The sequence below is a fragment of the Varanus komodoensis genome, unplaced genomic scaffold (genome assembly GCF_004798865.1).
Source record: "Varanus komodoensis strain SLA01 unplaced genomic scaffold, ASM479886v1 scaffold19, whole genome shotgun sequence".
NCBI classification, from domain to species: Eukaryota; Metazoa; Chordata; class Lepidosauria; order Squamata; family Varanidae; genus Varanus; species Varanus komodoensis.
In genome coordinates, this window is record NW_025335550.1 from 15,270,019 (window position 1) to 15,296,084 (window position 26,066).

General features: G+C 40.8%; 1 protein-coding gene across 7 annotated transcripts in view; it reads left to right on the forward strand.

The window, feature by feature from the left end:
* The window catches only part of CNTLN (centlein), a 213,942-nt gene extending 189,697 nt beyond the window's left edge, over nucleotides 1-24,245 (forward strand). For all 7 annotated transcript variants that reach the window (XM_044427774.1, XM_044427777.1, XM_044427780.1 and 4 more), the window contains 3 exons: nucleotides 11,316-11,513; nucleotides 13,071-13,148; nucleotides 23,338-24,245. In XM_044427774.1, coding sequence (XP_044283709.1) covers nucleotides 11,316-11,513; nucleotides 13,071-13,148; nucleotides 23,338-23,439 — 378 coding nt within the window. In that variant the 3' untranslated portion in view covers nucleotides 23,440-24,245. The remainder of the gene's footprint in view (nucleotides 1-11,315; nucleotides 11,514-13,070; nucleotides 13,149-23,337) is intronic.
* The last annotated feature ends 1,821 nt before the right edge of the window (nucleotides 24,246-26,066 follow it).

Consider the following 26,066-nt stretch of genomic DNA (forward strand, 5'->3'; position numbering starts at 1 on the left):
GAGGGATGCTTGTTTTTTCCTTTGCGTTTGGATTAATTAGAGTTGTGTGACAAGAACTATGGTTAAATAGGATATAGTCCATCAATAGCTTCTTGGCTTCTTTCTTCTGGTTGGTGGGAAGGATGGACAGAGTGAGAAAGAGTATGATTTATTTGGAAACACTGTTCCATAGACAAAATTAGCACTAATAGGAGGTAAATGCCACCCTAAAACAATTCCAAAGTCAAGGCAGTTTAGTTTATTTAAACCCACTTGTATAATTGTCCATTTAGTTAAGAGGGGGAAATCCTGTACATTGCATTTGGACTGCAGTTGTTTGGCAGTTTGCTGATCTCTAGATGTCCAGAGTAAGCATGATAACCAAAGAAAGCTGAATTCCTTTGAGTGTAAATGCTTTTAGACACTTAGAAGAATGCACAACATGGTCAATGTGAGTATTTTATTCATATCACTTTAAAATATTGCTACTTTTTTATTTAAACTATTTGCTGACTATTTTCTAGTCAGCAGGCTTTCTCTGGTAGCAGGGTAAGCACCAGGGCCGTTACATATTAAGAAACAGCCACTCTTGATGGTTCTGAGAAGAAATTGATGATTAAATTACTTCTCCATCAGGATCACTTTTCAGATGGGATTTAGGCAAATTGAATCAGAGGCCTGAATGGTGACAGTGAATATCTATTAGACTGTAAACAGAATAATAGGCTCTGTAGATTTTAATGAATGAAGTAAATAGCTAAATTCTTGATATTTAGGGCTAACATGTGATAAAGTGATGTATACAGTATACCAGGAGCTATGTATAATGTGGATGTTGGGCAGACTCTGGATCACTACAAAAGGATACAGATCTCTGCTATTCTGGAAATTCCTTTCTGTTTAGGATCAAGACACAAATATATGTTTCTTTGTCTACTTTTAATTTATGTGTTTTAATTACATGTAAAATGTGTGTGAGAATCTGCAAAAATTGTATAATGTTTGAAAAACTTTTCACCGATGTAGAATTGGCAGGGGAGGGAGGAATAAAGTTTTTGAACCATTGAAGCGAAATAGCAATGGGCAGCATGTTAAACTGGGTTCAGAGAAAAACATTGAAGCATATTTTATCATAAAATTATTGTAATGTAGCAATATTATCTGATCCTGAATGGATATATTGAAAATATTTGTTCTAACTCTTGGAAAATATTTTGGGTACATTTTCTAGATGCGAAGGAATGAAACTTTCACCTATTTTGTTTGGTTATGAAGTTTTAAAATGGTTGCTTTTTGTTTGATGCTCATTATGAATGGGAGCCCAGAATTTTAACATCTGCAGGAGAATGAGCTCCCAAAAGGGACGAAAGTTTCACTCATGGACTTGGCAAATAAGGAGAGGGAGAAGCCTAACCAGAACTCTACTCTCCTTTGAGTAGCCAGAAAATTAGGTGAGGAAGTTAAAATGCTGTATATAAATAAAATTAAGAATAGATAAGAGAAAGCAATATAGAATGAGGAAAAATAGTGAATCAGAACTGAAATCAGAGGACTGTTGCGGGAAAAAAGTCAGGATGAAAGCCTATAGTATAGAGAAGCTGAACTAGTAAAGTTGTGAGTTGCTTCATTTATAAGTAATGGCTAGCTTAGAGAATCAGTCTAGAATGGGTTTCAATGGTTTGCTTGCTTGCTTGCTTTCCCTCTTGTGATGTAGGCAGAAGCTTATGCTGTCATGCAGGATAATTGAAATGTTATCTTGAAATATGATCTTTGTAAATTGCTTTGGCAAATAATTCATTGTATGTGCAACCAACTACATTTTGACTAAAGAAAAATGTGGAGATTGCTTTATGGATAAACTGCAATTGAGCACAAACTAAAACGTATTACAAGACTACTATTGTGCAAAATTCAAGCCTTCTAGATCACTGGCAAATGTGGATGTAAATAACAAATTAAAATTGTTCCTTGATTTAAAAAATATATTTAGAAATATAGCCAGGTCATTAGTCCATATAGACCAATGATGTTTACTTGGACTGGCAGCAGTTCTCCAAGTTTTCAAAACTGAGTCTTTCTGAGCCATACCCAAAATTGAATCTGGAACTTTCACAATGAAGGCATGTGTTCTAACACTAAGCTACAGTCATTCATCTTATGTTGGTATAACTGTAGAGCCTAACAGAAAAAAAAAGGGGGGGGAGGAGTAATAAATTTTATTGGATGCTCTGAGAGCATGTCACATCAATTGCCACAAACAACCTATGAATTCTATGATGTTGGTATGCTGCCCAAGTCCAGACACTCTAGGTTGTTTGTGGGCTCAACAAATCAGAGTTAGCCCAATAATAAATCATATATTAATGCTGGTGGTTTAATCTATACAAAATTCAGACTGTTCAGGTTCAGATATCACAGCAACAATGTACAAATGGATTTGCATTTGCATTTATAAATCAATTATGCAAACCAGAAGTACTCACTTGCAGCTTATCATTTAGACATATCTATATATGTGGTATGAGGCACCATCAGTACAAATGTGTTGTACCTTTTTCAGCCTGTGTGCCAAATTCAGTTTTAAAGAAGCTCTCAGAGGCCACATTCCAGTGGTGGGAGACTGAAAGCAAAATACCAAGGCCACAATATCAGCAATACAATCAGCAAATAACTAGCAAGTATTTTCCTGAAGTTCTTAGTTCCAATGATTAAGCTTTCAAACCTTAGAGAAACTCCTCAGCCTCCACAAAAGGCCTCAAGATTACCTTTCAATCTATCAATGAATTCCATTGAAAATTAGGCTTACAATTAGGGGATGGCAAAGGAGAAGGCAATAAAGTGATCAAAGGTAGGGCTGATGAATGGCCCTGTCTTGCATCTTGCCTTCTGTTGGGGCAGTTCAATTGGTGCAGGCCCTGGCAATGTACCTTCAGCCTGTTATGCCTCCCTCTGTCTTGTCTTCCACACAAGACAGTTGATATCCAGGGGTATGGAGGTGAAGGAGTCCAAATGATGTTCCTTCAGCCTGCTCCTGTTTCCTTTCATCCTTGTGAGATAACATCCTGGCCCTAGGTTTCACCCTTCAACTTGGTGGCAGAAAAACTTACGCAGTTCACCTTGTCACAGTATTTGATGCTTTTGTAGCTCCCCAACTAGGTATTGTTGCTTTGAAGAAGTGTCAGATCAAAAAGCATTAAAGTAGTCTGCAAGGGGGGATTACCTGTCACAACATATCACAAAGAAGAGTTTGGGGGGTGAGAGAATCTAATACTTAAAATATTGGCAAGGCTCCCCGGGTCAAGCTTTTAAAGACATGTTTTCCTCAAGAGGCGTCTCACTTTTTCAGGACTCATGTCTGTGAAATCAGTTCTGCCCAGATGTCTGCTGTTTGACTGTTCACTACATTGTCCAAGGCACTATTCCTGTCTGCTTATCAATCATGTTAGACCGCTAGAAAGAAGCCCTGCACTTGGAGGTTTTTCAGGATCCAATTCCCTGCCAGGGCACTACCAGCAAAATGGAAAGAACAACTTTCATCTCTCTATCCACTTTCTATTTCTTTAGATGGGTCTCTTTTTAAAGGCTACCAGAATAACTTGACTTATACAAGGTCCTTCAAAGCCACTTGAACCTTGGAAAGCAAGCACCATGGTGGCTTCAATGGGTTGGGGATTGGGCAGGGCTGGGAATTAATTTTTGGAGTCCCTTTCTCAAAGTGTAGCAAGGATATTCTCTAGGGACCACATGATTGTGCCCTTAACTATCCAAATGTGGCTGTAACCTCTTGTAATTGCAGGCTCCTCTCTTATAACAGAAAAGTAGCATATATAACTACTCTCATCTACCTAAGATGGCTTTGCATTTTCAAAGACATATTAGAATTAAGCTGGCACCATAAAAACACTGAGCAAACTGACTAATGGAAAAGGATGTATCTTCTATTATTTTATTATAGAAAAGTATGCTGAACTGACCATGTCTCATAGTAACCTAGCCAGATGGTGAAGGAGGGTTAAACTTGACCCAGATGTATCTTGTACAACACCAAACTCAAGGGATGGGGAGGAGGGTAAACTTGGTGCTGTACATAATCTAGCTCCCTGCATGGGTTCCTTGCCCAGCAGTGATCCAGTTTTGAACACCTGTATCTGGTGTTGGGACCACAGGGCAGACTTGGGTTTAACTGTCCATGAGGTTCCCTGGTAGCCCATTGGCTGAACTGATGGAGTTCGTCTTAAGGTTTTATTAAAGTCTTTTAGACTTGAAGGACTTTAACATTCATGCTGAGTACCTTGTAAGGAGCAACTCAGGGTTTCATACCAGCCATGTCAACTATGGGCCGATTTCAAAATTGTATTGGGTCCAGCAGATGTGTGAGAACTAAATTTTCTGTGCTGGACTAGAAGATGATCTGTGGGTGGCAGAGTCAAATAGGACTCCATTGTCATGAGCAAATCAAATTTGACCTTCAAGCTATCTGTCTCAGTGCAGAACTGGATTGATTAATCCATCCCTGGAAGCCATTGAGTCTTGATAGCTAGTGATCCTGCCAAAGCCATGTTCTCCACTTGTAATGAGGGGATGACCAAGTGTGGGCCATCAGTACAAACATTCCCAAACCTCTTCTACCCAGTTGCAGAACCAAATGAAGGAGCTTCTGTGATGCAACAGCCTGAGCCTTCAAAAGACCACTGTGACAAATTTGGTGGATATTTTGTAGATAGAGTTTCTTGAAACTTTTGGGGGGTGGGTGAGGTAGAGCACCATTTAGTCATATTGTTATGAATAATTTTCAGCTTCTGCAGCTTGATGATGATGGCTATTTGGAGGATTAAGACCATTGACTCTTACCCATACAACCTTGTGAAATCTGTGCATTGGAGACTAACATCTTGGAGGTGGTTAATGCCTTTTCATGGATGATGCGATCCCCACTGCTATGTAGTAAGCAGTGGTGAGGCCTTTACTGGGAAAAAAGGAAGATCATATCCAGTAGTTTGGAACAGCTACTGCCCAGTGCCTAACCTGCCATTCTGGGGCAGCATGCTGGACCATGTGCTTGCAGTGTTGGATGATGCTGATCATTTATGGAACCCCTTTCCAAGAATTATTCGCTGTGTGCCATCTCTGCTTTCTTTTTGGTGCTGGGTAAACTCTACACCCATATGGAATGGGTCTGCTTTTCTGTTTCCCAATCCTGTTAATGGCACAACTCTTTCAATCTCTCTCTATATCCTTCTCACTTGTTTGCTTGCTCGCTCACTTTCTCCCCCACCCCCTGTATGTGTGCGAGTGTGGATGTGGGTGTGTGCATGTTTCTGTTCCCATCCTCTTGTCTGATGCTTCCAAAGAACACCTTCTCTGAGCCCTGACTCTTTCCTACAGGGCAACGGCAGTTAAATTGTCATTGTTTCCCACTACCTGTTTTACTGTTGATGTTTTAACCGTTGTACTGTTTTTAATGTACTGGTAGCCTGCCTTGAATGTCATGTTTTAAATGGAGTTTTCATGTTTCTCCTTAAAAGTCGTACTGATTAAACACTGAAGTTGAGCAGCATAACCCAAAGTATGCTTCAGTCTAAAGCATCCAGAATCATTTGCAAAGTCTGAATTTCAAGATCTTTGTTGGAACCTTGGTTTTATGTCTTGTTAACATCACATTGCCCTCAGCATTGAACTGTAACTCCAAAAAATACAGAGCTTATTATGCATGTGCTCTTCTATCTGCAACACCGACAGATTAAGTGCAAAGGTCTGTCCTCTAAGCGTCAAAAAAGACTAGCTGTTCTTAATTTATTAGTTACCAGTAGATCAAAGCTCAGACTGACAAAGCTGAACAAAATGTTAGTGGACTTTAGCTAATACTAAAAAATGTATTTTCTGGGAGAATATCAAATCAGATCAGTAAAAATGGGACCTTTCTTGCTAGAACTCTGGGGACATTTAAGCTTTTTGGAATCTGAACTTCCTTCAGGAAAGTTTCTGGGATACTGATGTCAGTAAGAAGATGCTTCCTCCTTGTATTCAGATCCATTACCCCACTCTTATTGCTGCAATATAATAAGAGCTTTGCTAACCTTGTTCATTTTCCAGTGCTAGATTTAGTTCCAGCTCTAGGAGGAGCATAGCTGCTATCATGGGGCTCAACATGGAACAGGGAGGGCGTTCCTTCTGTCCTTCCGTCTTCCTTCAGATTTATTTCCAGAATTAAAGCTATTCTGGAAAGTTAAAGTTATTCAACAGAATTTCTTTCTTTAATATTGCTTGAATTTGATTTCAATTTATCCATTTTTTTTTCAGATTTCAGTCTATATTTTAGAGGTGTAGACTCCCTATGCAATTAGGTAGAGACCATGCTGCATGGATTCACTTGTAATAGAAAAAAGAAGATATATATGCAAAAAAATGGCTGGAGAGAGAAATCTTTCATCCCAAGGTCCTTGGTGGACAGGAGGCTTCCCCTCATTCATTTTCATGAACACACCTTTTTCTCTTGAAAGAAAAAAAATGCAGAAGTGAAATATAAAAGAAATTAAGCTTTAATTTTAAACAACCTAATTCAGATTAATTTTAATTCATATTCATTAAATACAAATAGGGCTTTAATATCTTCTACCATTTTAACTTAAACAAATTCACCTTCCTTTTAGGTGTAAAGGCTGTAGACAGCTCCAGGTTCCTTTTTTCCATGTATTTCACTGTACTGCTGCACTATGTGGAAATATATACTTGGTTGTAGCACAGCAGATTTGGTGGTGGCTGCTGTCACACTGGGCCTGTGAGAATTTAAGCCAGAAACTAGAGCTTGAAGTACAATACACAGAAGGAACTGTTCTACTGATCAGTGAAAGGCAGTGAGGTTCTTCGACTTATTATCTGGCCTGAGTACATGCTCATTACAACTGCTGATGTTGTACACTTTTGGTCTCCTCTTCTTCTGCACTTACACAAGAGTTTGCAGTCTTCTTCACTGCAAATTTTGAGGTTCAAACCCCAGTATCTAACATCGGCTTTTTATAGCAGAACACAAGATCACACTCTTGTGAAGAAAACAAAAATGCCCATGTGACCAAGCCACATGCTGTCAAGGCAGCTCGCATGTCCGCATGCCTAACAAAATGCACCCTACCATTCAAGGGGTGCATGCATATCCCTGGCCTACAAGTGGTCCTGGATCAACACTGTTGAAATAAATAAATAGATTTTCATTAGTTACTGTTGACTTGTTCTCTGGCTGTATTAGAACACCTCTGTGTTCTTTCTGTTTTACTGATTACCTCCATATTCTTTAATTTTTTTCTTCTATTCAAGCTGTCTTCTGATAATCTGCCAAAGTATCAAAGAAACAAGCTGTTCCCAAGATGTATTAAGAAATTTCATAGGAGTAGTCCATTGTAACTATTAATTCCAGATTACCCAAATCTTAAGATTGTAAAATGAGTAATAGGAAAATAATAAATGGATTTTAGGATTAGAGAAATCTCTTTAGAAATGTTTCAAATGCATTTAAATGCCTCTCTAATGAACATGTTCTGAATACACTGAAGAGTAGAGAGTAGAATACTTTACCCAGCACACCAATAAACAAACTTCATATTACTGTAACTAGTTTTATATATGATTCAGTACTTTATTTAATGGATGACTCTATTCATTTCTATGCACGACAGAAGAAAATGGTGATTCTGCAGTCCTAAAGGCAAAGTTTAATTCATGCATAGCATTAAAACGTGGTTAGAGAATCAGAAACTCTCCTCCCTCATTCTTTTGTCTGCAGACTCCCTCTTCTATCTTTATTATATTTGACTTGTGGTGACATCTAATCTGGCAAACCATTGTTAGCGCTAACCTTCAGGCTGCCATTTGTAAACTCACTTAGATCACAATCTGAAAAGACGGCACTAATAAAAATGCACCCATTTGCATGTCCCAGCAAACTATCATAGGTGAAAGATGGTCCCAGAGCTAGGGACTTATGCACAAAAGGGGAGGAAGGAGGGAGTCCTCTAGGTGCTCTTCATCACAGAACTATGATTTGGTATTAAGTCTAAATGAACCAAAGTAGAGAACACTTTTGACATTTGTGGGCCATATTTGTAGGATTCAGCAGGACTGATAGAGTGTAGTATCTCTGAATTTTCCATCTTCAGATGACGATCCCACCATTTCTTTTATTCCAGAAGGTAGAAGGATTGGTGTTATCAATTCTCCTTCGAATAGACCACATATGACAATCATATGGGATTGCCTTATTCCTGGCCAGCTCACTGGATCTGTTCATTTAGAGCATTAATCCCTGAGGACTGAGATATGATCAGTACCTTACACCTTTGGTAATGAGAGATCCATCATATGCTGTGGTGCTTATGATACTCGCCCAGAGGCCACAGGAATATTGTTTCAGTGTTTGTTATTATAAATAAATGGAGTTATTTATTTCTTAGATTTATATCCTACCTTTTTTCTTTTTCTCTTAATGAACTCAGAGCAGCTTACATCAGTCTCCTCTTCCTCCTCTCAGTCTTATCCCCACAACAACAACAACCACCCTGTGAGGTAGTTGGGCTGGGAGTGTGTGATTGACCCAAAGTTGGCCCCATGGCTTGAATGGGAACTTGAACCCTGATCACCTGAGTCCCAGACCCATGTTCTTAACCACTGCACCACACTGGCTTTACATATTAACTGCATGCATGTAAAAGCATCACAAACCCTTACAATGTTTTTAAAAATAGAGCATCTTCTCTGTTAGAAATGGTTGTCATAAACCAAAATTTTAAATTGATAAGACTCAAATTGGATGATAATGTTGAAAACTTATCTCCAAGTCCATGCACCTCTTTGGTCTGGCTTTCCTGAGGTTTCATAAAAGGGCAGTAGAGAGCACAACTGAAGGCAGTTCCAGTAATTTAGAACGAATTAAACTTGACTATATCCAAGAGTAGAGGTTTGGACCTTGATGGAGAAACACATACTTTACTTCAGATCCCTTCTGAAATCTGGAACAGTTGGTGCTGCTTTCCTTAGTTGTTTGGTGACTTTGCATGGTTACTGTGGTTCCTCCTTTACCATTCCCTGTCCCCTCCCTCCTTGTGCACACACCTCAAGAAACCAGACTTTTGCTGGGCATCCTATGCAGTTTTCACCTGGCTTGCTCTTTCATCCTTGGCTTCCTTTGGACTACCACATTTGCTGCAGAAGGTTACAGGATTCTCATTATAGATTTGTGCTTATTAATTGTAATGTGAACAGCTTGACCAAGGGCTGCGGAGGGAATCTGACATATTTCTCTAGTTAAAAATAATAATAATCTCACATACCCCAGTCAACCTGCTGTTTTGTTTGCTTTGTGGTTGGTTTATTACCAAAATACATAATAATTTCAGCTCTTAGAGCAATTTATAATCAAAATAATTATAATCAAAGCTGCCAGGTATCCACAAAATGCTTGACTGTATATCTCCCCTTTCAGTACATTTATATATTCTTCATTCTTACATTTTTTTTCTTATCATGAATGACTTACTTGTTTTTTAATCAGACTTTGACTCCTATTTGCTGCCAGTAGTAAGCCAGTTCTTTCAGCTGACAGATAATACATTGTTTTGATCATGCCTGAATGCCAGCTGGTTAAGGCTGACTGAATATTTCAGGTGTGAACGTTGTAAACCTACACGGATTCACTGTTATTTATGTACTTTTCTTTCTTTTCCATCCTACCAGTATGAGCTAGTACTGCTGGAAAAACTGTTTGATCATTCCCTTACATACTCAGCATTGAACTTATTAGCTACTTAAGAAGGATTGGGCTGGTAGGTTTTCACAGGGGGAATTCTATCTTCTGTAGTACTCTGCTGGGAAAATAGATCATGAGCCTCTAAAACATGTGTGAGCATCCATTGTAAATGCTTCAAACACTTTGCCATTTAATTATTTGCTACCAAAATTAAAAACATATTCAACACTGCAATGTTTCCCTTGTGACACTGATGGTAGGAGAACATTGGGAATAATTTTGCAGTTGCCTTGAGAGTTGGAAACAGAAGAAAACAAACAAAAAAATCAGTGAAGTACAAGTTATTAAAGTCCTGCTTGGTGATTAGTCATTTAGGCTGCAATTTGGTATTCAGTTAGAGGTGCTTGGGAATGACTGAAATCAGTGCACTGGATGCAACGGGTCTAAAAAGGGAAGCTTAGGTATCTCTCCTGCAAGGCAAATCCTCTGTCCTGTGGCCATACTTTCGGAACAGGAGGTTGCAATTCTGTGGTGTCCTTGATAGCACTGCTGGCTCGAAGACCTATATCATGCATGATTGGCACATGGCTCTGCCACTTCCTAACCCAGACAGTGCCATGTGAACCAGTCAGAGCAACGAATGGCAGCCGGAGCTGTGATCCACGGATCACTGCTGTCCATGAGCTCCATTCAAGTGGCCTGTGGAAAGGTCGAGATATATGTAACTTGATTCTGCACTTGATTATTCTTTTCTGATGATAAATGGGGACCCATTTTGACTAGTGCTCATGTGGTGAACAGGCTAGTGAGGTCCTGATCTACTGCCTGTGATGTATGATATGACACTAATACAGTCTAGTAATTTTCCCTAAAACCTTTAAAGGGGATCTTTCCAGTGGCCTGGCCCAGGATTATGATTTTCATAATATAATGGTGGTTTTAATGAACATGCCTTGGTTTTAATAATTATGTTACAAAAATATCAATTGTGTATGTTCTTTAATTTGTAAAACAAAACAAATGATTAAATGGGCTTTTGACAGGGGATGATTTGAGAAAACAGAGGACTAAAATTGAGGAACAATCAGATAAAGGCATAAGATCCATGAGAATTTGGAGACATGATCCTGCATTTAGAGTATAAGCTTGTGGCCATCGGGTTTTTGCTTTTAATTTAATTATTGCAGAGTGTCTGGTGTTAGTATTCTTTTACAATAATAACTAAGATGATCATCTTTGGAACTGCACAAATTAAAAGCACATCAAATATGTCTAATGGCCATCCAGAACTGCCTGATTTTCCAGTGTTGTTATCAACTTAAGTCTACATCCAACAAACAGAGGAGTTGTTAGGTTTGCCTCAACCCTTTCACATGTGTCTTCTTTCTTTCCAATGCTTGCATTGTAACTTGCATATGTATATATGTCATTTGCAGTCAACTTTCTTTTGATTCTGACAACTTCCAGAACCACAGCCATGCCTTCAAGTATTTCTTATATGCTACTTGAAGAACCAGATGTGTCAAAAGATAACCTCGAAATGTACTGATGGTAAATACATTTGTTTATTTGTTTGTTTTTTTTAATTTCACCTCATTAGACTTTGGCGACTGAGCTGCAGCACAGTGTAAAAGAGATGAGAACGCGAGTTAGATGTACTAAAAAAATGCTACAAGACAAAAAATGCAGTGGCAGCCTTTCCAAAGAATCTGTTCACCGTGCCCAGTACTTGGCAGCATCTATCCTTAATATTTCGAAGACCGACTTAGATGACATACTTGATGTTGGAGATGATGAAGTAAGTTTCTGTTAGCATTTGATGTTGATAAAGATTTAAAGTCAAATATATATTGCTGGTCTGGATTGACATGACTCCATTTAAATCAATGGACTAACAGCAGTAACTTAGATTCCCTATGTTTTTCCTTTTTATTTTTATTTTATTTTACTGTAGTAAGAACTATTTGATCTGCTTTTGCTCCTTTCTCTCTTTCTCTGTTCCACTTCCTAAAAAAAGTTTTAATTAATAAATAAATAAATAATATAAAAAGAACAGTGCCATTGGATACTTCCAGTTGGAAAGGTTTTGTTTCCCGTTAAGAGGTTTTAAGAGAACCACTAGGTAATAGACCTATGTGATTTTTCAACTGAACAAGAAGCAATGCCATCCTGAGTCTTTTAGTCAAAATACCATGATAGCAAAAGAAACAAATTCTCTGTATCCAGTTCTGTGAACCGCCTAAATGTTTCCCAAACAATTGTAAATAAAAATCCTGTATTAATAGTGTCCTCAGCCACCCCAAACCCAATAAATATCAGTTGCATGGATGTTGGCTGAATTAAGTACGTATCTTTTTTCTCATCTCCTTTTTCCTTGATGCAGTTAGACATGTGTCCCTTCTTCCTGTTATAGAGATCTTGATTCTTTGTACTACTTCCAGTGACAGCACTGATCCTTTGAAGTTTTCCATGCGAATGAAACAAGTGTGTTCCGCTGTCAAGTATTTGTAAATGATGCATGCTACAGAGCAGTTTAATCCTGTACAGCATTCTGCTAGGAACGGAGGCATTCCTTATTCTGTACTTTATTCCATTTTTTCACCATGTCTTCTGTGCCCTGCCACATTTTTACCATGCCAGCCTTTTTACTTCTGAGAAATTGCTGGGAAAGATCCTTTAAGATAACTCCTCACATCTCAAGCTACTCAGCCTTCCATTCCTGCGTAAATAGAAAGTTGGCTTCTTCATCAGCACTATCCTATCAATGAAGAATTTTGGATTCTACAGGATTCTCTGCTCATTAAACCAAATTTTGGTCCCTTAAGAAATACATACTCTTAACTATTTTTGTATTTCACTTTGATAATAGTTCCAATGATGGGGCAGCATTGCTGGTAAACATATGAGTGGCATTTCAAAAAATTTGCTGCATGCCGTCAGGAGGGCTTTGGGGATGTCATCCTAGCCATCCTAGCCCCCAAATGCTAAAATGCCAGCACACATGGATTTTGCCATGGAGTTCTATAATTTCTGGCTTATTGACTGTGGAGGTTCACTGGCCTTTTCTGCTGAAGCCACAAGGAAAACATCCAAGCTAAAAGCATGGTGGGGTTTCACCAAAGTTGGAGGCTCCCTGAAGAAGGTACAGTTTGCAAGTTATCTGAGGGTGGCAGCTCTTGAAGAAATTTCAGTTTGGATGTTGCCTGAGAAGGGCAGTTCTTCTCTCCCCCGTCTCCTCTCTCTTGAAGGGTCATCACTCCCAGAGTAAAGTGCCCTGCTGCTATGAGATGGTAGCCCCACCTCCTCCACACTGAACAGAGAAGTTATCATGCATCAACATTTATTTCCTTTTTAGGAAACAAAGCAGATGAAACTGGAATTTGAAAGTGATAAAGAATGGATGTGCTACTTACAGAAGCTTCTTGAAGGACAGGTACTTAATATTCTTTCTCCATTCATTATAACCATTATGATAACTTGCTTAGTTCATAGCAGACCATTGTTTATTTAAGAAGACAGAAGGTGCCTTCATGCCATACTGTCCAGAAAGCTTTGCTCTACCTGATAGCAACAATGGCCAACTGCCTCAGCTGGGAAGAAGAGAGGGAAGGTTCTCCCCAGTTAAGCTATTTGAGGGACATCATCACTCACCTGGGGAAGCCTAACTGAAGAGACCCTAAGCTACCAGGATGAAAAATCTAGCCCTGACTCAGCCAAACAAGTGGGAGACCTGTGTATGGGGGAATCTCACTCTGCTTCTTTTTGTAGTGGTGCGCATCCATCCTATTAGAATATTGGAACTTGTCAAAGGTCATAACTGGCTGGTCTATGCAAAGCTCTGCTTCTCAAACAGCAGACGCCTCACCCACACACACTCCACGGAGTATTGCCATGATTAGCTATTTTGCAATGAGACGTGAGCTGGGCTTGCTTCTCACCTAGCATGCATTCCTTTGAAATCACCTCTTGCTCCACTTTAGGAGGATACCTGCCAGGTGAAGAGCAGCCCTTGGCTTGTCTAACATGGAAAAGGGAAGGAGGTGGAAGGTCCTAAAGAAAAGGATGCTTAACCAAGAGCCTCTGCTTATCTTTCTATTCTTTAGGTATAGGAAAAGAGGATGTGTTGAATAGCTTTGAAACACAGAGTGCTTCCAATGTGTGAGGTTCATGTGCAGATTTAATTAAAATAGTTTAATGTGTTTTGATTTTAAAGCATAATTAATTTGTTTCATATTCAGAATTTTCAAAGTATATTTCCTAAGTATCCTTTTTTGTTAACCTTAGAGGCTTTGCATGAGATCGAGGAAAGGTTAATACTACATTTGTTTGAGCTTACTTTTCAGATGGAAAATAAAACATCTAGGGAGACAAGCATACATCTTGGCAAATGTATTAATTAAATTATGGAGTTCATCTAGATCCTTGGTGGAGAGAAGGATCCATTCCCTTCATACATCTTAGGAAAATGAGTTTTTTTTCCGTTATACACCTTTAAAGTTAGTAGTTGATATGGACACCTGAGGAGTTCATGGGTTTCAGTGACCTTTTACTATGGACCTGTTTCCAGTCAATTCATGTTTTCCTCACAGCCAGACAGCTGTTTATTACCGTGTCTTCCCGCATTCTCTACAATATTTTCTACTGAGACCTCAAGCAGCTTGTTAGTGGGAAGTAAATATTGATTTGGCATCCTGTCAATGCAGAAAGAATGAAAAAATTTCCACCAGAGGCCCCTCAAACATTTTCCTATCGACATTTTCTGGGCAGAGTGGAAAGCTGCATAGAGGATGACAAGGCTGAGACTAGTTGAAATCCCTGAGGGGTCCATTGAGACTGCCGCTGTGACCTGTGTGATACTTTTTCTTTTCTTTCAAGTCTCTCTCTCTTTTTTAATACACACACAGTCTGCTGGGAGGCTCCCCTCGTGTAAGTGATCAAGGGCAGCTTATTGGCAGGTGAGAGCCCTGCTTTTCTAGTCATCGCCAGCTTTTGTTTCAAGATGGCTGACAACAGAAGCAGGATCCTGAAACTTCTTCCCACCACAGTCGATTTATCCTCTTAATTTTGCTAATGAGTTCTCTGTGATTTGGGGAGGAATTGCCTTCAAAATGCTATTGTTGCATAAATGGCATATAATATGTCTGTGTTTCTCTTCCAAAAGAGAGGAGCAAAATGTTTTGAATCACGTGAAAGCGGTTCCCAAGATTCATTCTATCTGTGCAGCCAGAGAAAGTGGTGTGCATTTTCACCATAAGACCAAAACACACCACCCAATTTTACAGAGATGGCTGCTATTAATTTATTACCAGGAAATATATTCGGCTAGAGGAGTGCCAACTTTTTTCGCCCACAAGTTCCAGAAATGTGATGTGCATGAAGTGTGCATTATGGCGTTGATCCCCATAAAACACTGGTGATTCTTTAACTGTGGTTAAGAGCCTGGGTGTCAGCAACAGGAGTGAGTACCCCTCCCCTCCCCTCCCAGTGTTGTCCCTTTTCTCTCTTGGCATGAATCAAACACCTTTGCCAGGCTTTACTGATGTTTCTCGCAGTTCATGCCATATGGATTGCCTTATAGCTAGGATCGGAGAAGAGGATTTGAAGCTGGTTAGAAATGCAAGTTAAGGGCAAACTCCAGTTGGCTTAGCAATGATCAGCATTGATGCTGGAGCAACTTAATTTCTGGAGAATATGAAAAGGAAGGCATTGATGGGGAGATGTAAAGTTGTGATCTCACCTCCCCCTTCTGATTTCGCCATCATGGTTAAAAACAAACCTTTCCAGACTTGCATCTGCACCAATAATAGGTGTGTTTGAATGCAGAAGACTCATTCTCTATACCTTTTTCCCTTTGACTTCTCACCATTAATAAAAATTCATTAGGCAGAGTCTAGGCTGCCATTTTGCTGTGCCTATTTGGGGATTGTGTGGGGTTTCAACAGAATAACTTTTATCTGGAAATAAACTCCACTTAGTTCAAGAGAGCTTACTCCCAAGTAAGTGTGCTTAGGATTTCTGGGCTGGTATAGGATTGAAGTTGCATTATGGACTGTCTTCTAGCTTTGTTTCTATCCCCTTTTCACCGACTGCCAAAGGGACAGCTTCTTGGTTTTCTTTTAACACATGTAAGATTTCAGTCTTGATCATGTCTTTGCCATCGTGAACACACACATCTTTTCCTCACCCACATACCGGAGCATGTGCATTGTGCGTGCTTTTCCTGCACTGAAGTTAAATCACTGGAGGGAAAGTATTCATGTGAAGCAGGCGTGAATGAGACTAGGACTTCTGAGTGGCAGCTTAAAGGAGGAATCTGCCTTTTGGGCATATAGTTATGAGAAGAAAGGTAGTTGCAAATGTTGCATCCTCCGAGTGGAAGCCATTGAAAACCACCTCTCTGTTGGGGCAACTCCTGCTTCTGACACGTTTTCTGGAGAGCCAGCAGCAGACGACATGTGCTGTGGCTAAGAAAACTCCCTTCTCTGGGGAATGAGCGCATGCTAAAAAGCTCACCCAAGTCATATGGTTTAGTTTGGGCACTCAAGGGATTGGCATCAGTTTTGTGATATCCTGGGCTCGTGCTTTCCCCACCCTACCTGAGTCCTGCCCACATTTCCCTTTTTCCTTGCAAAACTGTCTTGCAGCAAAGTACATGAGATCACTTAATACTGAAGTTTGATATAGTGTCTTCTTGTGCCATTGAGCCTGGCCTGTAGAACATAATTGCCCAACAGTATTGATTTAATTGCCTAGGTTTATTTGTGGACTCCTAATTATTGACTGGAGGTAAATTTAATGGAGAAACCTTTATGAACACAGGGAAACTGCTGCTGTTGCTGTTATACATAAATGAACAACATCACATCCCTTTAGATCATTTTTCAAGCTAATTTTATTCCACTGTGACAGTATGATAACATTTAAAATGTCATAGACATTTTATTTTTATTGCTGACATGCACCATTTTAGTGCTACATTAGAATTTGGGAGGGAGCAGTTTCGTGGTGAGCACTAGTTGTTCTTTATTGTCATTTAAAGATTCCCCAGGAGTGTGGTCATAAACCTTGGCACTCCTTCAGTATACATTACATCTCCACTTGCGTTTTCTGTATTGCTCATACCTGAAGGGGGTAAAATCTTTGTCACCTAAGGAAATTATTCATACTGTTGTTGATTAACAAATACCACATTTCTGGACAGCTGCTCAACTCATTTGTTTATGAAAAGCATTTTTACCCTGCTCTTCAGCCAAAAATAATGCTCCTAGAGCAGCTTACAAAGACCAATAATAAGACAATCCCAACACCCAGGCATTTTTTTTACTGTACTCAAGTACAAAAGGAAAATGGACTGGGAAGGAGAAGGAAAAAGGCAAACTCATGCACTAGTTCTTTGTTATACATTTCTGAGAGATGCTCCTTCTGGCATGGAAGGACAAAGCACCTGTTTTTTCTTTAGCCGATCTATGGGGTCAGGTTAATTTCCCTTTTCCTGTGATAGTCTTCCTTGGATTCAGAAGGTGATCCTTTAGCTGAGGTTAGAATGTGCTGTTCTTCAGTCCCAGAGTAGTTGCTAGTTGTGTGGGTGTGTTTTGTTTTGTTTTGTTTTCCCCCTGCATACAGTATCACCCTGCCCTGCCCATACTAGAGATTTCAGGCAGAGGGAATGCTAGTTCCCAAAAACTTACTTTACATTATTAGGCCATTAGGTTGTGTGTCTCAGAAGAACCCTACTCTGTAAGTATGCTACTGCTACACCAGCAGCCTAGCTGCTGTATCCAACCCGATGCTCAGCCTGGGAGAGGAGGTAAAAAATACAGAAGTAGAAACATCACACCAGTGTTTAAGCAGTGGATGTGTCCACAAGCACCCTGCAAGAAGATCTTTGCTGGCGCTGTTGGCAGAGCGTTTGGCTGTTCCATCTGTGCAGTAGGGCTTCTCCAGAATCCTACAGCTTCTCATCCAGTAGATGTTCAAATTCGGATCACACCCGTTGTGACCAAAGTATTTATGGAGCTTCTTGAAGTGCCTTCTGCTTAGATCCTGCCACTGAAAAAGCGAGTACTACAACCCTCATTATAATGAAAACCTACTTAGTTCATGGAGACAGGAAGAAATAAAGTTGATTCTTCAGTGACCAAGGATTTGTAAAGCAGAGTGGCCAGTGAAATGCGGAGTGGCCATTGCCCTTCCTTGGTGTGGTCCTGCCGTGTAAGGAAGTGAACAGGAGAGTTGTGCTAGCATGGAAAACGTAGGGCAGGGTAATTATATAGAACAGCTGACATACATTGTACTAGCTTGCAATCAATCAGAATGCAAAATCCGCTACATAGCTCTGACTTCTGTACTTCTCAAAGTGAAAATAGGTGCTTCAGAACCCTGAAAGTGGAATTGGGGTGGGGGGAGAGATTATGCTATGCTGAGAGCTTAGTATCAGCACCTAATGAAAAAATCTGCGTTTTAACCATATTTTATGTTTAAACCATTGCTATTTAAAGACCTCATATTTGGGGTTGGCCGGCTGCAATGCCTGGCTGAGAAGAAGAAACCAACATACATAAGCCGACTGACAGCTGGGGCCCTTCCCCTTCCTTCAGTGCTGGATTTTTCCTTACTCCTGAAGTGAAAGTTCTTCATTTAAAGGGCTGATTCATATTCTGCGTTCTGCCTAAAATGCAGCCTTCTGATCCAGAGTCCATTTGCACTGGGAGACCACCACCCATCCCACCCAGTTTCTGCCAAGCCAGGGGCACGGCAGAGGGGAAAGAGGCATGATGGAGCTGTGGCAAGAGCCAGCAATCTCGACAGAGTGGCCTTGCTGTGCACACAACATGCTGTGGGGTCTTCTGCCCTGTCTGCTCTCCCCCCTGTGAGGAGAGAAGCTACCAGCGCAGATAGAATACATGGCATAGAACCGCATCTTAGTATACACCCAGCACTTGCTGATTTTTAAGAGCCAGTTCCTGTGACTGCCCTGCTCCTCATTGGCCACCTGCCATTCCCTGCTCGTTGTAATCCGTGTGCATGGGCATGTGCATCTTTCATCCTGAGCCAGGACTGCCTTTGTGTCACCACCACAGACCTGAAAAGAAAAGGCAAGCATATATTAGGCAAAACAGATAGCAGGAGCAGGAACTAGTGAGTGGTCTTGAGGCTTGGCCCTTTCTTGTGCCCCAGCTGTAGAATGGCCTTTCAGCTGCTGTAGACACAGTCAGGAAATGGTTGTCCTGGTTTTTCAGTTGGCTCCTTAGGCCCAGCTCTAATTAGTTTTTTAGTGTAGTTGGACAGAGATTCTTCACAGTCCTCTTGGCACGGCCCATTGTTAGCCCTTGGCTTGATTCCCCTTCACATCCCTTCTCTGCCTGCCAGGAGAGATTTAATCGTTTCCTAGTGGACTTCATTGGCCCTGAAATCATTTCTAGCAAAACATTAGTAGCCGCTTTTCTGATGCCTGCCCTTTCTCTCAGGAGGCCTTGCTGTCTTGAAATCCCCAGAGATGAAAACTTCCAGCATCCGTGCATTTGAAGAAGACGGAACTTAAATGATAGGCAGATCAAGAAGGATCTGTATCATCCATTACATAATACAAGCACAATTAGCTTCAAAGCTGTCACAGACTTGTTGCTCAGTGCTCAGCTTTTCAATCGTGCAGTGCAAGCTGGAGCTCTGCAGCACTGTGGCTTATGGAAAGTGGGTACACATTATGTCACATGAAATTGGCTGAGTAAACAGGCTGTAAGCTATGCCCGCGTGCAGCACAAAGTGCGCCAGGGGACATCTCAGAAAACACTAAACTGGGGAGCCACACAGCAGGGAGAAGGGAGCATAACTTTCATATTTAATATGCCACTGGCATAGTGGAAAGACTGATCTTTGTGGAGGCTGGTTTACTTTAAATCAACTGTTGTGGATCAAATTATCCTGCTGGAGATCTTAGGGTAGCCAAACCGCAGGACAATAAGGAGCAACAAAGGACAAGGAGGAAGACAGACTTATCAGTCTTCCTTATCACCTCCAGCAAATAAATGTTCGCGCGCGCGTGTGTGTGTGTGCACGCGCACACACATCTGTAGTGGTCAGAGAGAGTGGATGTAAAATGCAACCTTCAGCATCTTTCATGAATGTTCTCAGCTTTCCACTTGCAAATGTAAAGCAATCAGTGGTTCTTCCAGCAGAATCCAGCACATTGCACTTTGGGCTCTCCAGGTTTCAGTGCTGTGGAAACTGAACCCAGAATTCAGAACATTTGTTTCAGACTCAATCCCTTACAAGACTAAGATTGGAAGGTATATATTTCTGTCCCCAGGCTATTAATTGTGGCATCTTATTAACTTTGCCTTTCCCTAGCTCATCCTTTCCTGAAACTGTCCTTGAGGAGTAGAAAGGCTTGATATAACTTGTTAGAGAAAATAAAATCTTGTCCTCCCACAACATTTATCCTGTTTCTTCTGTCACTTAATTCAAGCACCTGAGAACCAATTCTTTGGTTTGGTGTACCTCAGTTCTCCTCCTCTTTTGTCCTGTCCCGCCAGTGGTGAAAGGTGGCCAGGGTTTAGGGGGATTCAGCACCCACACCTTTTTGTTAGCAGGAACACTGGTGTCACCTGCTTTGTTTCCTCTTAGTTTAGCTGCAGCCCTCAGAGTAGCTAGGGAGAGATCAATTTTGCCAGCAACAATATATTGTTCCCTGTTGTAATGCAAAGTACATTGGGGTGCCTTGGTTTTGAATGGGCAATTAGGGTGTATTAGCTTTTCAAAAGACCTGTTCCTGGTGGAGTTGAAAACTGCTAGAAGTGGTTTCTTGATACGGATCAACACATTTTTGGACTTGGGGCGTAGCTACAAGTACTGGCATGAGGAGTGCTTGCACTTAAGAGTGAACCACTATACCACTGTATTGATGTTGCTTAAAAAGAGGCCAAGGTATGTAATGGTCATATACTTAGGTAAGAGAATAGAAATAATAACAAGGTAAGTGCCCATTTGTGGAGATGTCATATTGAGAGAGAGCTTTTGACCAACAGTCAAATTTTGGACCATATGAGGGAAAACCCTTCTTTTTATTCAGGAATTATGAACACATAGAAGAAGCCTCTGTTCATTTATTAAACCATTAATAAAAAGGTGACAGGCTTCTATCGAAGATGAAGACTGCCAAGATGCAGCACAGGATGTATGCCTATAAAGAAAATGAGATAAGAACATGTCCCTGAAGCTGATAAATGTGCAAGACATCTGCAACATTTCAAGCTTTTCTTATCTTTGATTGCACTGAATGATTAAGATAGAAACACCTCCTTAAAAATCATTCTGCAGTGACAGAGCAACCTTAGAGTGTAGCAGACAGCAGGTAAAAGACAGAATGATTCAAGCCCACCACTGCGGTGAAGTAATGCATTTATCTAAAGCCAAACTTTATTAGGAAAAAATATAGATGTATCAAAAGTTAATGTGGCCTGCAAGGTGAAGGATAAGTTTGAGAGACTTCGGAGAGTGGGTACAGTGAAAGCTGCCCTGCACCTCATATTTTTCCTGCACGGAGAGTAAAAAAACTGAAAGTAAGGAAATAGGTATCTGTAGTCCTGTGCCCCATCACCTGGACCAGTGTTCTTGTGGCAAAACAACCCTTCACGCCCATGCGCGTGTATTCCTAGCTCTCTCAGGTTTGTTTATTTTTCATCTTATTTGTCTCATCTGTGTGGGTGTAGGCAGTCATTTGCTTATGTCCACTACAGGAGTGCTTTTGGATTAATCCACATTTGAAGACATGAGCAGAAAGAAAATGTTTTTAATCATTGAACATAATAGTGCTGCTCAATGTAGATTTGAGTGTGTAGTCTCTGAAGAGGGGAGAGGCATTGAACTCCCCATTCTCTACTGCCAAGGGTTCAGCAAAACTCATTCACCAGCCTCACTCACTCTGTTGTTGTAACCCTTGGATACTATGAGTTGAATTTGGAAGTGTCTTCAGCTGGCAAAAGGTGACTTCGGCTAACAGAAGAGCTGTTTCCTTGTGTGAAAAAAGAAGCAAGATCCACAGAATCCATGGGTGCCACAGAATGGTTAACCAAAAACAGATAACCATGAATGTGCGTGATTTTTAACAGTTCCCCTTTAACAGCTTTTTCTAAATTATCAACAGATTAGAGTTTACATAGGTATCTAAAGATTGCACAGTAAGCATCAATAAACATCACAAATTCAGTATTTTCTAGCACTTGTCCTGAGACAGAAGTATGATCCCAGTGCCTGGATGTTCATGATTATTCATGATTTTTACATGGGATGTCAACAAAAATATGCCTGTGAACAGAGAGGCTGACTGTGAATTGATAGTGGTCTGGAAGGGATTATGTGGGGGATCTAAGATAGCTGCCACTTTCTACAGATGGAAGCTGACTAACTTTCATAAAGAAATGCCACTGGGGCATTTCAGCAGTGAATCTAACAAGTAGGAATGGTAGTGCCAGCATAAAGCGTCATATAATCTCGTACGCAGTGTCTTCTGGCACAAGATGCATGCGAATCTTTTGCCAGCTCCTTGGAACAGCTTGTAGAACATCACCAGGACGTTGGAGAGGGGGCCTGTCCACACTGCTCAATGGATTCTAAGGTTTCATTTTGAGTTTGGAAGAAGAGAGAAGGAGGGAGGTGCCCTGCTCATGACATTGGCTAAAATTGCTCCTGCTGGTGTATCTTTCAGTCCAACCCAGCTCTCTCTATCAGTGGATTGACTTCCCATGATTCTGTAATCCATTAATCTGGCAGCTTCTTGTCACATGTGCCCTGACCTGAATTAGACAACTGTTTGTGCATTTCAGCACCACCCCATCACTGAATTTGCAATACCAGAAACTGTTTAATTTCTTTTTCTGTTCTGGTTACTGATCTCACTGGTTTGGCTGGACCCATCCATTCCCACCCTTGCAGTAAACCCCAGATGGTGTAGATTTTGAGATTTTGGGCAGTTCCCAAAACAGTGATAGCCTCTTCCTTTCACCTGCGGACTGCTGCTCTTACAAGATGAAGGCTAGTCTTCAAACTCGACCAACATTTCCAAATAGTCAGTGCAGCGTTGTTGTCGGGGGTTCGCCCTGTGCTCCAACAGTTTGTGTTATGTGTAGGCTTCTCTGTGGCATCTTGATCCATGAAGAGATTTTTCTGCTCACTGGATGCCTCTGAAAGCCTTTGCCCCCAGCACCAGGAGGTATATTGATAGCTCTGTCTCTCCCTCTCCTGAGAGCAGTCAGCATGCAGTGCTGCGTCTACTTATAAGTGCCCCAGAGATGACTGTAACCTCATATTGATCAGCTGATTGAAGATAAATGACAGAGCTGCTGGTATTGCAGATTACATCATTAACATGGTCAGTAAACCATGAATTGTTCAATAAGGCGTTTATCTTTTTTCATTTTATTCTGCTCTTTTATCATTTTTATGATAAGGAACAGTTACACACACTAATCAGGAGGATCCGTTTTAGGAGAGAGCAGACATGGGCAAGTGTGCCAGTGTCAGAACTAAGTGAAATCTAATGGCTTCAAGATACTTAGTAAATGTTTTTTAGCTGAAGAAAAATATAGACTTCACTGATCATTTTTCTTACTCTGTTTCTCTCTTAGTTTCCCTTTGCTTCGTATTTAATGGAAGCAGTGCAGGAAAAACTAAATGAGCAGAAGAAGCTGGCAGAAGAATACAGTTCTCTCATGAAACAAATGATCTAGGGGTGCTGCTGAGCCGACTTTTCAAAGAGAGGAAGGAAGAGGCCCTTCGGTGCACTGCGACCCTGTTCATGATACTGGCGTGATGCAGCCCTCCCCAATCTGGTGCCCTCAAGATACCTTGAAAAACAGCTGGGGCAAAGCTGGGGGAAGCAGTGTAAGCATTTGGCACAGGAATTGCTTTCAAGCAGGTGGCTGTTTTTGCTTATGAATCCTACCTTTTATGTCCAGAACACTAATTGTGAGGGATCATGGGAGTTGTAGGCCAAAACATCTGGTGACCCACAAATTTGCAATGCCTGTCTTAAAGCATTGAAAATGGAAATGTCCCATTAGAAAGGCTTAAGCAAGAAAGAAAATGTGGACTTAGTTGTTTTAGAGGCTGTATTAAAGAAGAACCACTTGTGTTCAACTCATGACAAACCTCAGAAACTTATTTTCATGCACAACTACTGTTCATTATAATGAGGTGAGCACAGAAGAATGTGCTAGCAGGTTGTCATCTGCGCACAAATGCAGACATGTTCATCCTGTTGTCATTCTTTCAGCTTTCTGGAACCTTACTTGTTGTCTGGCAGGGGAGGGAGGACATTATCATTAATATGATTTGCAATTTTAACTTTATAATGCAAAATATTATCAAAAAGAAAAGTGTGAAATACAAGCAATGGCTTAGCATCCATGAAGCAGCCATGCACTTTTTAACTGTGAAAAAGTAATAAGTATGTGTTATATTTAATGATATGTAAGAAATATGTCCCCCAAATAAAGGATGTTGAGTTTTTCTTTTCAGTGGGAAGGGCCCGAAATATGTGTGCAAGTCCATGTTTCTTTTGCTATTTTAAAAATTGCTCTTGTTGTTCTTGACTTAGTTTGCACAACGTGCTAAGCCATGGTGGCTTAGCTGCCACAGCAGCTTAGTGTGTGGTCAGAGTCTGGGGTGATGGTATCAAGGCAGCATCAGTGTGGCTTATAGGGCATAGCTTGTTGTAGGGTTTGCATCCTCCTCCTTGGCTTGCCACGCTGTCCAAACCCAGATGAAACAACTCGCTGGGAGAGCAAGTGCCTGCAAGGTGGCCAGTGCCACTGACACCCTGTAGGTGACTTGAGGGACCGGCTGGCAGCAGGTAGCGGCTCATTCCCTGCTCCCCATGCTGGCTGCTACAGCCAGTGAGGGACTCACATTCTCCTGGGCCTACCCCTGGGAAGAGAGGAGTAGGTACTTCTGGCCCCTTCTCTGCCCAGCCGTCTGGCACAAACAAGCCACACTATCTGACTTCCTGCAGAGTGTGGCTTGCTCTGTTTTGTGAACTTTGCCTCCTTTCCCATATGTGTTTTTTAAAAAAAGAATCATAGGGGATATGCTTGGGAAGACAGTAGAAAGCTCTAGCAGAAAGTAGATTCTGAATAAAACACAGGAGGGAAAGCCAACTGAAGTTACACTGCACAATCACAGTTGCACAAGCAGCTGTGCATTCACTTTCACAGCTCATTGCTGAACTGGTTGTACATCACATTTGCACAAGCATAATGTACAACAAGTTGCACAAGGGAAAGATTTGACACAGCTCCACCAGCACTATATCTGTTTGCAGAATGACATGACTGGGTGCTGCCTCTGGGGATAACTTAAGTTATATAACACATGCATATTAGTTTGATGTTTTTATAGTTTCTCTGTAACTTTAAACATTAATATTTATTTTATGTATTTATTTAAAAGATTTATATCCTGCCCTATACACAAAAGCATCTCAGGGCACCTTATGTATAACTCTATAACATTAATCATTATAACATTAAAAGCTTTCCCTTTTCCCCATCCCCATTCAGATAATATTGCATGGAGGTACCATTCCGTGTGAGTGGCATCCACATTTGCATAGTTCTTTCCCCTCGTGTAAAAAAAATGACCAGGGAAGATCACCTGGACTTTTACAAGGCTGTATACCATGAGATTACTTGCTTGACAGAGCTGCTTAAAATTTGGTATTACAGTATCTTGCAGCAATATTCTCCATTTTGTTTCCACAGTCTACCTTTTGTATGCCACCTTCCTTTGATGTGTTACAGCCTGGCATTTTTTAAAAAAATAACTGGCAGTGTTAGCACAACATTGTAATGGTGCAAAGTAAGGTAGCACAAATTTAGGCCATGCCTAAATAAGCTCTCATGTAAGTCAGTGCTTCCACAGACCGGGAAATAGCCAGATGGACTCCTCCTGTGTGCAATTTTCAGTGCCACGTGATTTCAGACTGAATCCACCTATTTCTGGAAGGCTCCCAAGTTTGTTGCAGAGTATATTTAAACAAACAGTTCCACACTCAGCTCATTGCTCCGAGGCACACAAGTTGAGTGTTGGTCTAATCAAACCAGAGAACCGTTTTCTACACATTTGCTGTGTTTCTCACATGCCTCTTTGCAAATTTCAAACAGTCTCTGCTATGGATTTGTGTCAGCAACAGATTTCTTCTTGCCACTCTTCCATGAAGCCCAGCTTTGTGGATCATCCAAGTGACGGTTGTTCCATGGATGGTTTCTCTCATCTCAGCTGTGGAACTTTTCGGCTTGCCCAGAGTTTCCTATGGCCTCTTGGTTGCTCCTGTGACTTATTATTATTATTATTATTA